Below are 14,526 nucleotides of genomic sequence, written 5' to 3'. Positions count from 1 at the left end.
AAAATCTACTCAAATCAATAACTGAATTCTGCTTTATCGGAGTATAAAAGAACTTCTCTTCCTTAAATTACCATATTACCCCCAATTCCGAAGAATAAAATCCTAGTGACACGTCCAATAAATTACTAAAACAGAAAAGCATATAATTTAAAAATAGAAGCAAAATTAGCCTTCACTATAAAAATAGCGGTTACTCATGACAAGCTAAAAGTCGAACTCCTTTTCTTCTTCAATCAAACCGCAGAAGAGAAACAGCTGCTGCTTGTTTTTGCTTACTGCTTGTGCTTCTACTACACTCTCCTTTGTTGCTCTCTTTGTGAGTTTTCTTCTTCAATGCTTGAATCTTGATTGTTATCTTTTTAACGTATAATTTGTTTTTGTGTTCTATGTAATGTGGATATATGTCTATCAGGTTTTCCATGCACAAGCTTATAAGCTGTTCGCATGAAGTTTGTTGGTTGAAGTTACAAAATGTTGGTTTGACAAGTTGATAGAGGTACAGTTGAGCTGTTTACTGTGATCTTGTGATTGATTTTTTGTTTTCTTGAATTTTGGGTTTTGAGAATGGCGTCCGAGGCTCCTTTTTGTTCCTATTACTGTAAAGTTTCCTCTTGTACTTGGATGTGTGATTTGGCTAGAAGACAGGGGAAAAATGGAATCTTCTTTTATTGTTGTAGGAGTCTCAGTAATTTTTTTAATGAACTATGAGTTTTCAGATGGAGATTTATTAATCATTAAATTTTGAAGAGATTATTTGATAACATTCTTAATATTGTAGTTCTGTATGGCCGCTCAATAATTGTCAATCTGTCCCAAATGTTTTCCAATTATTAATTTCTTTATTAATTTAACTTTTTTTTTTATTGGTGGTGTTAAGAATGATTATCCTGGTTCAAAAGATTACATTATTCTTGTAGCCTAAGAAAAGGGGTTTATGAAGGAGTTTCCATGTCATAACTAGTGTTTTTTATATTTCATTTTTTTTTAATTTTTGGCTTGGATCAAGCTTTTTAATTTTGTAATTAAGCTCATTTGTTAGTTTTTTAGTGCCGTTTTTTTAAAGTTGCTTAAGATGATATTTTATCGTATTTCATGTCTTAACTTGTTTAGGGATTGTTTATACGCTGATTATGTCTGTCTTTCATAAACTGAAGGTGCAGCCTAACTGTATGAGCAGAGGAGCTTCATTTTATAGGCTCAGTCCTGATAACCGAAATTTCAGTTTCTAAAATTTGTTCAGTCCGTTATATAAACAGAGAGAAAAGGAAAAAAAAAACATTCTGCAGTGATATATGACATGGATGAGTATCTCGACCAATATTTCTCTTCTTCATCATGGTCAGATGTTAATGCAAGGGAAAGGTCAACTTGGGACTATTGTGAACAACAAAATGGACTGCTCCCGGTTTCACTTGGAGTATATGAAGATGATGAGAAAAATTCAACTGCAAGTATTGTAAGTGCAAACCAAACAATGGAGAGCTTGGCCTATAAGGATTTGTTGTCTATTGTTCTTGGTGAAGAGTCAGATTACAGTGATGACAAGAATCTACTTTCTGAAGATGCTCAAGCGCTAAAGGATTATCAAAACTGCAGTGGCAGCCTCTCAAGTAAGATGAATGGAAGTTTAAAACTTGGAAATGTAGGCCTGCGATGTGATACAGCTATTCCTGCCTTTGATTCAATAAATCTCAGTTATCCAAAGAAGCCTCCGGTGGTCAATCACATGACTTCATCTGATCTTTCTTTGAGCAACTCAGGAAACCTTGGAGGTAATGGCAGTGAATTGTCTGATATTCAGAGATCCATCAGAGATTTACACACTGTTTCTCCAATTCCAGGATTTTGGCTTCCGTCATCTTATAAGGAGGTTTCATCCTTGTCTGCTGTAAGACAAGATAGAATACAGTGCTTTGGTCTGCAAGCAGCAAATATAAGCAATGATAGAGATACTACTAGGAACAGATATGTGGGGATGCAAAAAATCTTGCAGTTTGATAACTTGCCTGCTTCAGTATGCCCCAAGGTATTCATATAAATACAAATGATATGTTTTTTGCTCAATAGTTGTATCAAACAGCAAAACTGACTTGACAAGATAGTAAACTTTCATGCCTTTGCGCCTTCCTTATATTCAATACTTTTGGCAATCGAATTAGTAGGGAAATAATAATTTAAGTTTTGGAGAAGAAAGCCTGACGCTCAGTGGCACATGACCATCTCCATGCTACCATCTTTGGAAGCATGAATTGATATATTATTCGTTAACATGCTGCAGGGGAAACAAGAATTGCAAAATCATCCATTATCATCCTTTGCTGCTGCACCCCAGATAGTGATACCATCTATACAGCAGGTTCTTGTTATATTGAAATCTCAATTTTTATCATACCTAATTCTTCGCAGCAATTAAAAAATTGAAGGGGAGTCCTACGAAGTATTCTACTAATAAGCTTTCAACCTCTCAATACAGACAGTATCAACAACTCCAACTGGTAACTTTAATGCAACTGGAAAGCCTCGCGTAAGGGCACGTCGAGGCCAGGCCACTGACCCACACAGCATTGCTGAAAGGGTTGGTTTTGATTGCTTATAAATATCATCAGTTATTTTTCTTACAACATTTTCAAGTTGGGAGTCAAGTTGCATAATTTGAAGTAGCTGTATCATCTGATTTGGTTTGCCAGTAACTTTAAATTTTGATATATTTTACTTTTTCCTAAAATGAACAACTGCAGCTCAGGAGAGAGAAAATTGCTGAAAGGATGAAGAATTTGCAAGAGCTTGTACCTAACTCCAACAAGGTCCTTCTATAAGCTGTTTCCATGATCATTTAACTACAATTCTAATATGTCTGTTCTCTTTAGTGATTATCCAGATGTTTTTTCAGAGTTTGAAACTGGGATCAATTTGTAGCAGATATGTCTAGGGATATTGGATAATTATGCAAGAATATTTTAAGAAGGAATTTTTTTTTAATTACAATAAACGGGAGATGTAATGATAGCTAACTCACGGGCTCATTTTCAGTGAGATTTAGTCTGATGAACACTTTGCGTTTATGATTTCACCGCTGGAATACACACACACACATACACACACAGTTTCTCCCACATAGACGGGAGTGCTTTTATCTCAGCTACCATAACTAAAATTTGTACCAGTACACCATACCTATAATCATTAACACACACATGATGATTTCAGGCTTAATCATGCAATATGTGGTTTTATCAGACCTCATCTTGTTTCTGCAGATAGGCAAGGCATCCATGCTTGATGAGATCATAGACTACGTAAAATTTCTTCAACTCCAGGTCAAGGTAAAGAGTCTCTGTAGTTTCATAGTTTAATTCCTTAAGAAATTGTTGTTAAATTTCAAGGGCAGCATTACAGATAACCATTTATTTTTAGTGACCCCCGGCAGAGTAAATAAATTTAGTCCAGTTACCTTCAAAGCACCTTGATATTGCGAGGTTTAACAATTTCAGGTACTAAGCATGAGCAAGTTGGGGGCCGCAGGGGCAGTTCTTCCTCTCATCACAGATGGCCAAGACGAGGTGCTGCAACCTTCCCTATGTTAAATAGATATAATCATTTTCTTGGAAATTGTTTCTTTAATAGGAAACTTTTTCTGTTTCTACAAACTGGGTAGTGATATTTGAATTAATCACGATTTACTCATTTCAAATACTCGGGCATTTACCCATGGTAATCCTCTGCTAGTTTGGTGTCACCATCCATGGTGAAGCTCAAATTGAAAGAAGACTACTTTTCTGCCAAGAAAATGACTCTTTTCATACCTAGAAATTAAATAATAACTTTTCACACAACCGACACCTTAATTTGTGTGTATTAGGGATCTAAAGGTTTGTCGCAGTCGCAACCAGTCAGAAAAGGAGTTGATATTTCTCATAATCCTGATCAAGTTGCCTTCGAAGAAGAAGTAGTGAAGCTAATGGAAACAAATGTGACTATGGCAATGCAACATCTTCAGACAAAAGGTCTCTGCCTCATGCCTATTGCTTTGGCTGCCACCATATCCAGTGGAAAGGCATCATCATCATCATCTACATCTGTTTCTGAAGACTGGAAGAAATTCAGGTTCAGCAAGTGTTGTTCAAAATAATAGCAGCAGCAGCAGTAATAACAGAAACTGGAGTCTCATCTTACTGAGTTGTAATATAGAGTTTACCAGAAATACTTGAGAGAACTACCTCATTAAATTTAACTAACTAATAAAATGTAATCTACAAATTACTCTTCCTGGAAAAAAAATGGGGGGACTTTAGTGGCATAATCTATATATATTAAACATAGCTAAAAGATACAACAATAGTTACATTCCTAATCCCATGCCTTCTCACGTATTTGTATTAGGAAAGAAAGGTTTTCAGAGAGGAACCTAAATTTTAAGTTAGGGCTTGTCAATAGCCATTTGATGTTTTCTGGGATTTCTTCTTGAAATTTGTGACGCTGCATTGTGGACACACATACTCCAAGCCATCTGTTTTTGCATAGTCCTGTCATTTACCACAGAAATGTTAAGATGATGAATCTGATGCAGTTTGCCACCTCAAGCAATGGAATTAATTTTTATTATGATGTAAAAATTGAAGTGCAAATAACCTTGAAGGCACCAAGCCCCTGCCGCCTATCGCAGCCGAAATGTGCCCACTCACCGCATATTCCACAGTTAACCCAATCACCTGCTGCACTACTGCAAGACCCAAAACATGCAATTATCAATAAATCATTCAATTGTGTAATTGCTGTATCCTTAAGCAGAGAGAGAGAGAGAGAGAGAGAGAGAGACCTGTGACACAATAAGCAGCATTCCCCATCTACATCATCATGAGCCAATTCATATTCTAAAAGGTAAGTTTCATAATGTCTTTTAAGAGTATTGCCGACACCCTGGATAACCAGACAGAAGGAATCAGTGAAAATCTCCAATGTCATAAGAGTATATAACAGTATTCAAAATGAGATTGACAAGTTTCAATTGAGAATGCCAGTAACATTTTCACATAGATACCCAGCATAAAATGAAGGATAACACTATAAAATCCAAATCTCATCATGCATGTACCACACCACTCGATGTGTCTTCCTATCTAGCATAGATAACAATGAGCTAGTGTGGCAGATGATCTGGTAATAAAACATTGGACAGCATGTCCCTTTTAAATGAAACTTGGGATATGTTACATTATTGTAAACTAAAACCTCGCAATAATGACACGATTACAAGGATAACTCTAAAGCAATAGATTATCTCCCGCAATAGTGATATCCATGTCCAACAACAGTAAAGACAGTATAATCTTTGCTGCATTGGACAGGTGATAAAAATATTGACTGTGCGGTGTCATCAGGCCTTAAATTAAAATCTAAGAGGTTAACACACTTATCTTTCACATCGAAATTACTTAAATTTGCAATCCTAGGACTCAAAGGTTTCATGTATGAGTGCATAACCCCTAACCAGCATTATGAATTGGCTTTTAAAACTTTAAATGATATTCACAAATCACCACGAAACATGGTATGAGAAAAGAAATGAAGCTAGTGACATCAGATCAAATCATATAATATATATATATTTGAAATAAAAAACGAAATCTAAAATTAAATTGAGAATGCATGTTGGAGAAAGGTGTAGCATAAAAAAACGTAGAATAGGAGAGGTAATATTTCCTGTTTGTTAAGCATATTATTACACATCATAAAGTTACCAAACTTTCAGGGATTATTAGTATGGTGTAAGACATTGGTTATAATTTACAAAAGGAAATAACAAAGCAAGAAGACAACTCAGAAATGAATAATGTGGTTTAAAGATATAGTGAAGGATTGAACATCAAGAGAAGTTTAAGTCAAATGAAAATAAGTTAAATGTAAACCAAATATCAGAACAAACCAAAATACTTTCAATAGTTTGCAACAAATATAATTTCACATCACAAATGCAGAGAGCAAACATGTAAGAAGAGTTCATGGAGTATATAATTCAAGTTCAGACTTATGAACTTGAACATGTCTCAAATATTTTCTTTAAACTCAGATAAAAATGCCCTTCTTTTTTCTTTTATCCCTTGATGCTTCATTTTCATATAGAGCAACATAAAACTAATAATAAGAATATGATTTAGTCGAGAGAAACCATACAGTCATTCTGTTAGTCAATGTATGATTGCGCATCTTTGAGAAAACTTGTCCTTTCCAGTTGATACCGTTTCCAACATGAAAGCCTCCCCTTGAAACCACCTGAAGGACCCAATAGCTCAATATTGATTTCTAGTAACTATTAAATAATATTAAGCACATCATTAGAGCATACCTCTCTATACAAGTTGAAAAGGTCAAGACGTTTAGCATTGAGAATGGCATCAGGAAACTCTGCTAACCCACCTTGAGGAACAAGACGAGTATGCCCACGAAGAATCAAAAACTGCATTACATCCCTCAAAAATTCCTCCTGCCAGAATACAAGAATCATAAGAAAATTTCTAATCAACCAAAAACAGATAAGTCCTATTCTTTATTATTAAGAGGCACTCGATCTAGTGTCTTGGCACATAATAAACTTTTTTATTTTTTTATTTTTGGTAAGGGATAAAGCAAAAGATAAAAAGGGTTAATTGATGAGCCCAGAGTACTAAAACCACACTCCAATAATAATTTAAAGTCAATTCAACCTATAATGTTATGGCCCATATTAGCCAGATGATTCTTAAGAAGATGTTACTTGCCAGTTAATTAAGACTAATACCAAGTAACGATATGAAGATACATAATGGAAGTAGCCAATTCCTGGGCAACTGTATATTAAGAAAACATAAAACAATTTCGAAGGATGCTATCAGATGATAGAATCAAGTAAGCAAAATAATAAAAATAAAGAGTGAATGAAAAAATTGAGACTCCTAAAGGCCCTCCCTTGCTAAATCGTAGCTCAATATGCTCCATCTTAACAATACCACAGTCCCCCCAAAAAAAAAGTTGAGTCCTATTGAGAAATTTAATAACACTCTACATACTAACATCATGAGAAAATCCCGAACCGCTTCTGAGAAGTTACAAATACTAACCTCTGAGCAAACTTGAATTGGGGCTCTACCACAGCCATGTTTCTTAAGGGGTAGTGGATTTAATGAAATTAGTTGTTGAGCCTGATAAGAGCTCGAAGGTTTCCTATGTGTCACAGGAGTAGAGCCCGCAGCACCATGCTTCACTGGGGCTACAGGCAAGATAGGCTTTGCTTGTTCACCATCATATCTTTCAGCCTCAGAAAACCCCAAAAAAGGGAGCATCTTATGACGACGAGTATGAGGGATTGGCCTCATTGCAGCAGCATTCACTTTTGGTCTAACATTACCTCCATTTTCAGCTTCAAGGCCTTTAGTTTCTCTGCAACATTCAGATCTCTTACGGCTAGGTGCAGGAGTTGTTAACCAACTAGGAGGCCTAGTGCGAAAAGAATTTTCAGTATGCAGTTCTTTTCCTTGTCTTGTACAAAAGAAAAGCAGGCGTTCAGCATCATCTTTTTCAAATGAAGCAACAGATAACCCTTGAATGCTAGCAATTCCAAGCATAACTAAGCTGCGATAAGATAAATCCGGTGCCAGTTGCCTTAAAACCTGTGAATGCACACCACAATAAAAAGCCATGAGTATAGAGGATATTGACCTCATGGCAAAATATTAAATGCAATTATAATGAGTATCTGAAGCGTTGAGTAGCAAACCTTAATTGAAACTGTTTACTAGTCATCAACAGTTTATTGCTACAATAAATTGTAATCATTTTTTTATGTCATAAGCACATCAAAGTTTAGAATTCCATCCACTATGTCAAACAAAGAAAAAGTACCAGAAGCTTAAACAATTTTTAAATCAAGCTGACCCGAAGCTTTCTGTCACTGAATCAATTATTCTCAAGAAAAGCCTTAATCCATTTATCTGTGGAGCACATCACAAAAAAAGTTCAAATTTCTACTCTGGGGATACAACGCACACTAGTTTTCGATTAGCAATAACAAGATACTAGATTCATCGCATCAGATGAGCAAATTAGTGTCAACCAAACAAATACAAGTGTCTATAACCAGCAAGCAACCAGGAACTCTAGAAACAGGAACTAAAGACAATTATAAAACATGAATCAAAAGAAGAGACAGATAGATTGGAAGTTACAACACTAGAGAAATCTAACCTGTGAAGCCCATGTGGAAACCTTCATGCAAACTTCAAAAACACTTGCCCCACAGGCTATTGAAGCAGATTTTCGAGGCTCAGATGAAGGCAGTTTGCTTTCCTCAGAGCTTGGCAATGCATGAGCTAGTTGACTATTCTCAATAATCTCATTTTTTATATGGTTTTCCAAAAGCTGAGAAACAAACCAAAAAGTGCACATATATGAACTTTAGAGATCTAACACTCAAACCATGGTCAAATCTTGTACAGATAAATAGTCCTTGCCTGATCATTAAAACAAGCCTGTGCACTCCCAGACACTAGAAGTGATATGTGGGCAGAACTACAGGTTGATAAATCACAGCGCATGGTAACTACACCACGAGAAAATGTTCCGGCCTGAAGTGGTGGTGGTGGAGCACTGGAAACAATGAGTTCAAATGATTAGCAGACTACCGAAACAAAAAGATAACCATTGCAGTGGAGGAGATGTAATCCAAAAATAAGTACACTTCATGAAGTCACTAACTCAAACACAAGTCATAGTATAAAAAGGAAGTGGAAAATAACATGTTTATGGCACATGATCATTATGTACCTTGTCCGATTATGGAGTTTACTTCCTCGCACCTGCAGAAACATCACCATGGTTAAAAAAAGGAGTTATTGATAGAAAACACGCATACACAGACACAGTGAAGAACTTTAGAGAACAATAACAGAATTGTGTAGTTTGGAATGGATTTTAAAAAAAAAAAAAGGATTCGTTTATGATATATATAATGAAAAAATCCACACATAAATCTAGACATGGCAGTTTGTGTCATTGGATTATGTTCGTGTCATATCATTTCGGGTTTCAAGTTAGAATCGTATCAAAATTTTCCAACCCTAGCACAACCTGAACTACTTCAAGTTACCGTGCCACAATCCGAATTGACCTGAAATTATCTATTTTTTCCACTCTCCTAATATTTTTAGCGTTTTAATTTCTTCATAAATTTACCTCATCCCACTATTCACAAAACACATAACATAACATTTTTCCTTGTTTACAAATAATATAAAAAATTATATATCAAGACCCTTTAAAACATGTCAATAATCTTAGTAACCAAATTTCATTCTAAAACCAAAAAATAAAATAAAGAGTAAATTACAATTTTTCACCCAAGGTTTGGCCTAAAAACACTTTTTCCACCCCTAGTTGGCATAAATAATATTTTTTTTATCCAAAATTAAACTCTGTCTAAAAAGAAAAAACTAACAGCATATGGGGGCAGTAATTTTTAAAAATAAAACTCTACAAGTCATGCTCAAATGTTTTTAATATAACAATTTAACCCTTTAAAAAGTTCAAAAATCACAAATCAATCCTTGAAATCACAAATTATCATATTCACTTTCATATATTTTAAACATATTATTATGGCCCCAATAGTTTATAATATGACATTTATACCTCTAATTTGTATACCCTTGAACTTTGTTCAAATTTCAAAAAAATCAAACATTTTCAAATATTACAGTGCACCCCCTAAACATACAATCATACGTCATTGACCACCTTATCTATACTTTTACTATTACAATTATTACTATCAATTGTCATCATTCCGACCTAAAATCAAGAAGAGATGAAGAAAGTGAAGATGGAAAGAAAAAAAATAAGTAGGTTCTTATATAATTTAGATATTTAAAGAGTTTATTTTTTATTTTTGTTAATTTAGGATTATATGATAATTTTGAAAAATGAAATAGTAGGGACAAAATGGTAGTATCACTTCTCAACATTTTTTTCATTAACAAAATTTGATTTTGGGTGAAAAAGTATTATTTCTACCAATTAACAGTGGACAAGTGTTTTTAGACCAAACCTTGGGCAGGAAAAGTAAATAACTGCAAAATAAAATTTCTAAATAAAATTCAAGAATAACCAAAGTAAATACAATTATATAAAGATGCAACTATATGCAATATGTAAGAATTTTAATTATTATTGATATTTGTCCGTCACATTTCTTCAATCTATCCCAAACGAATTCTACAATAGTGACGTCTCTCTAAACACTTATCCAAAAAAAACATCTTTCTAAACATTTAGGTTAATTTGGGTTACTTTCATGCTAACCCGAACATGACTTGATTTAACTCTGAGTCATGTCGTGTTGACCCAAATTAAATTTTCATGTATGAAAAACTTAACTCTAACCTGATTTTTTTCGTATCATGTATTAAGAGGTTATATTCAAAAAGCGGGTAATATTTGGATTGGATACCGATGATGATGACAGGGTTGAGCTTTTAAAGTTCCATTGATAAATTTTCACTTATCAAATTGAGGCCAGCCCTGTCATCAGAATTTGATAAGTGACAGTCCCATCCCCGAAAAGAGGCCAGCCAAAGAAACTCTTTGTTAACACCAGAATTTATGTACTGTGGAAGGCTCAAACAAATCAACTCTACAACATGAAATTGAGGTGTAATAAATAATTAAATAGAACTTTGCGTCAAACTTACTTCAATGTTTAAAAGAGCATTCAGTCCATCCTCCAAAGGTCCCAATAAACATGCAGCCTGTGAAGAGTATAGTTTGTCAACAGAAAATACTAGGAAAATAATATTGATGATTCACCAATCAAACAGCAGGTAGATCTGAAGATTAAATCAATAAAACCTACCAATGTACTTGGAACTCCACAAACAAGAAATCTCATGGTCACATCATCATCATATATCTTTATAGAAGGAAGATTCTCTGGAGAATCTTCTTCAACCTGCATATCTACCTCAGGTAGAGTAATATCAATCTTGGGAGGGTCACCAAGCAAATATGGTCCCAGCTTACTACTAATTTTCTGGCTGTTTGAAGACACATCATTGTTGTTTTGAACACAATACATCCGAAAAGACGCATGGGCAAGTTGGAATGCATCCCATGTATGGCTGCATGAACTGCATTGAACAAAAGGTGGTCCCAAACATTGTCTTTATTACTAATTATAAAGAGACATGCTGTATAGCTTTACCAATTATTACTAATTATAAAGAGACATGTTGTATAGCTTTGCCACAAAAAACTTATCCAGCATCTACATAAATAAATCTCAAAAGAAGTCCATTGGAAAAAGGGTAAGTACATGTTTCCACAATTGATAGGTCAATAATTGCATCAAATAAAAAGCTGAAAACCTGACCACTTTGATTGCATCATTACAAGTATATGCATTACTTTACAGAGTCAATCATCAAGAAAAAAAAACTAGCAGCAGTAACCCAGAGGAGCATAGATTCCTATCATGTTAGTTTACAATGACTTGTTAAAATTGTTTGTTACAATTACAAACATAACTAAATAGAAACAAGGTAGAACAGAAGATCAAACCTTTGCACCACTGATAAAAGTGCCTGACGAAAATGACAAGCTGCATAGCATGAAAATGAATGTTTCCAATATATAACATAGGGAACTCCCTGCAAGAGTGGAGACACCAGAGTGAGCAACTTTGGCAAAAAAGAGCTTAAAAACATATATATTGTAGATTCCCTTCTTCCAAGTAGGGCTTGGATTCCAAGATTACCAATACTTTCAGTGCCAAACATCTATTTAGTCCAAATTTTACAACAAAATAAAATAATGTCCCACAATGTCAGTGACCTTTGATTGAAGTGCCTCTGCCAGTTTTTCACCATTTGCAACCTCTAAATAAACCTGCACAAACATTTGATATTAGATTAAGAAGATAAATAAATGGGTTAGGCCATCAAAAGTAGATGCAAACACTGTAAAGAAGCCATTAGTAGATCCAGAACGTTAGAATGAATCAAAAAAGAAGGGTACCACTAATAACTTTTGAAACAAAGAACCACTCTAGAAAACTATAGTGATTTAAATGACCTCCTCAGACTAAAGTACTCTGAAAAATATTATCCACAACTAGTTTGAGATGATAAAATAGAAGGATCACATTCGGATCCAGAAACTAACTAAAACAAAAATGTTCAGTCCCACCTAAAATTAACCTTGTTCTTTCTTTGGCTAAATAGTCTTTATTGACCCTTTGTCCCGATAATTTAGAAGCTCAACCCATCACAGATTAGTTGAGAGCTAAAGACTTATGCTTTAGTTGAAGAAAATGACACCAAAGGTTAAACCACATAAAACAAAACCAATAGAGTAGCGATATTCATGCAATATATGTCATACACAGACATACAAGAAGAAGACTACAAGCAAAGTAAATCCTACTCCACATTTTTAGTGCCTAGTTAGTAAGTGCATTAAATATCACAACCTCAGGAGCAGATGTGAAATTCAAAACTCTCACGCCACTAATGGAATACATCCAATGATCAACATACATTACAACTGACAATCATAATTTGATGGATAACTCACAGTGGTAGGCAATGTGGAACCAAAGAGCCCACATAAGGCTTCTGGAGTGGACAAGTCGGCATCCCCCCAGACCAGAGAACCAATTTCTTCACTATCATCAATCTGCTCTCCTTGCAAATACACAATATTAGGCTCTGATGATTCAAGAAGTCTCTGAAATTCATCAGTACTAGGATTACTCAAAACTTGAACCTGCATTCAACGACAAAGAAGGACAATAATGTTGAAATCTGGTAAATTAAAAGAAAAAAAATCATAAAATAAGAAACTCATAGCCAAAATATTATAATTTACACCTCAAGTCGGCCAGATGAAGAGAGTTCTGGAAACGGGTACTTAGGCTTTTCATCAGAAGCGGCTCGTTTTAGCTCATTAATAGCAACTTTTCTGCTGAGAACTGCAAGCAAACTACAATGATTCCTTGAAGAACCTTGTGCATGAAACATCATGCATACATAACCACACCCTCAAGTGTTAAAAAGAAAAATAACTTAAACAACAAACCCAGAGCTTTGCAGCAACAGAAACGAATGTCAAATTAAATCAAAACCCTAAGATTTGCCACAAATTCAGGACCCCAGTTGTTGAAATTCAGAGAGAAAAACCCTCTAAAGTGAGAATTCCAAACAAAACACGAACTTTAAACACTTCGAAATCCCTAAAACAAAATAGTAAAGGCTCACAAAGTTGAAGAACAACCCAGATGAGAGAAGCAAGAAATTAAGCCACCAAATGGGTAAAATCACCAAAAAAAAAAAAAAGAGAATAAAATCCCTTAAAACGACCAAAATGGAGAAAGAGCGAGGACTAAAATTAAAAAACCCTAGGTGTGCATTAGGTCTATGCTAATAATGAAATCTCGAGAAACCCCGAAATGACATTTCTTTTTCCAAACTTGTTCGTCCAAATAAAAATCTAACAACAAAAAAAGAATAAATATAAAATATCAACCAAACACAAAATCAAAAATTCGCATTAAATAATTAAAACAAATCAAACTTTAAAAGAAAATGCTTTACTAATTAAATCAATCAGACTTTTCTTTTTGTGTCAGTTTTCACTACAGTTTCTTAAACTCACACCCAATCACTTCAATCCAAAACACATTGATTTCCAAAAATAAAAACAGAATAACCCCGTGTGATCTTTTTGACAGAATAATACCTCAAATTGAATACAAAAAATATATCTTTTTTACATTTTATTTTATTTTTTGTTCACTAGATTAAAAACCCAAAACCAAAATCTGTTAAATCATTTTCTTTTTTTTTTTTTGTTCTTCTGGTTCCTGGAAAAGATATAAAAAGAAGATTCTTAAATTAATAATATAATTTCACTTTTGGTTTTGTTTTTGATTTTTGACACGACACAATTCATGCGTCAGAGACAATTGCCATTGTTATTGTCCAAATCTTGATCACGATCATCATGATGATCATCACCAAATCTTTGCTCATTCTAGTAAAAGTTATTTTGGAAAGGAGTTAAAATTATGTAATGTTCTTGGTTGATCTTTTTTAACTGGGTCCCACTGCAAGGACTCATTCTGACTTATCTCCGTCTGTCTTGAATTTCTGCTAAAACTTCTTCGTTTTTTCATATTTTTTATTTTTTATTTTCATTCTTTTTATAATTTTCTTGTGTTTATGAATTTTACCCATAAATAGATTAGCTCGAAAGGGCTGGATTTTACCGTGACAGAGTTCGAAATTAAATTTAGTTAGTTTAAAATAAATTTAGTTTAAATAATTTTGTGATTAAATATATAAATTAAATATTTTTTAGTTTCAATTTAAATATAAAAAATATTAAATTTATAAATATAAAAAAATTTAATATAAATAAATTAAAATAATATTGTTTTAATTATTATATATTAAAATAATATCATTTTAATATTTTTATTTTATTATAATATCAAATTAAATT

General features: G+C 33.8%; 2 protein-coding genes across 5 annotated transcripts; one reads left to right on the top strand and one right to left on the bottom strand.

Annotated features, from left to right (window-relative positions):
- Positions 1-10: 10 nt before the first annotated feature.
- Positions 11-4,269, top strand: LOC123194617. 3 transcript variants are annotated; one of them, XM_044607909.1, is made up of 10 exons: positions 13-316; positions 413-496; positions 1,155-1,772; positions 1,842-2,026; positions 2,279-2,356; positions 2,474-2,575; positions 2,739-2,804; positions 3,258-3,323; positions 3,492-3,560; positions 3,860-4,269. In XM_044607909.1, exons 3-10 carry the CDS (start codon positions 1,298-1,300, stop codon positions 4,127-4,129), a joined length of 1,311 nt encoding a protein of 436 aa, XP_044463844.1. In that variant the 5' UTR covers positions 13-316; positions 413-496; positions 1,155-1,297; the 3' UTR covers positions 4,130-4,269. The 3 variants fall into 3 exon arrangements, with proteins under 3 accessions (XP_044463843.1, XP_044463842.1, XP_044463844.1); XM_044607908.1 differs by having other exon boundaries at positions 11-316; positions 1,161-2,026; XM_044607907.1 differs by having other exon boundaries at positions 11-316; positions 1,155-2,026.
- Positions 3,598-14,053, bottom strand: LOC123194615 (AT-rich interactive domain-containing protein 4-like). 2 transcript variants are annotated; one of them, XM_044607906.1, is made up of 16 exons: positions 12,894-14,053; positions 12,598-12,789; positions 11,857-11,910; positions 11,584-11,672; positions 10,880-11,153; positions 10,719-10,775; positions 8,797-8,828; positions 8,484-8,619; positions 8,218-8,391; positions 7,095-7,643; positions 6,344-6,481; positions 6,172-6,270; positions 4,817-4,917; positions 4,630-4,720; positions 4,406-4,523; positions 3,598-4,089 (listed from the first exon to the last, which is right to left on the bottom strand). In XM_044607906.1, exons 1-15 carry the CDS (start codon positions 13,044-13,046, stop codon positions 4,428-4,430), a joined length of 2,235 nt encoding a protein of 744 aa, XP_044463841.1. In that variant the 5' UTR covers positions 13,047-14,053; the 3' UTR covers positions 3,598-4,089; positions 4,406-4,427. The 2 variants fall into 2 exon arrangements, with proteins under 2 accessions (XP_044463841.1, XP_044463840.1); XM_044607905.1 differs by lacking the exon at positions 3,598-4,089 and having other exon boundaries at positions 4,205-4,523.
- Positions 14,054-14,526: the final 473 nt, after the last annotated feature.

This window comes from Mangifera indica, chromosome 13 (assembly GCF_011075055.1).
Source record: "Mangifera indica cultivar Alphonso chromosome 13, CATAS_Mindica_2.1, whole genome shotgun sequence".
Classification (NCBI taxonomy): Eukaryota; Viridiplantae; Streptophyta; class Magnoliopsida; order Sapindales; family Anacardiaceae; genus Mangifera; species Mangifera indica.
This window is presented reverse-complemented; position numbering and strand designations above follow the sequence as displayed.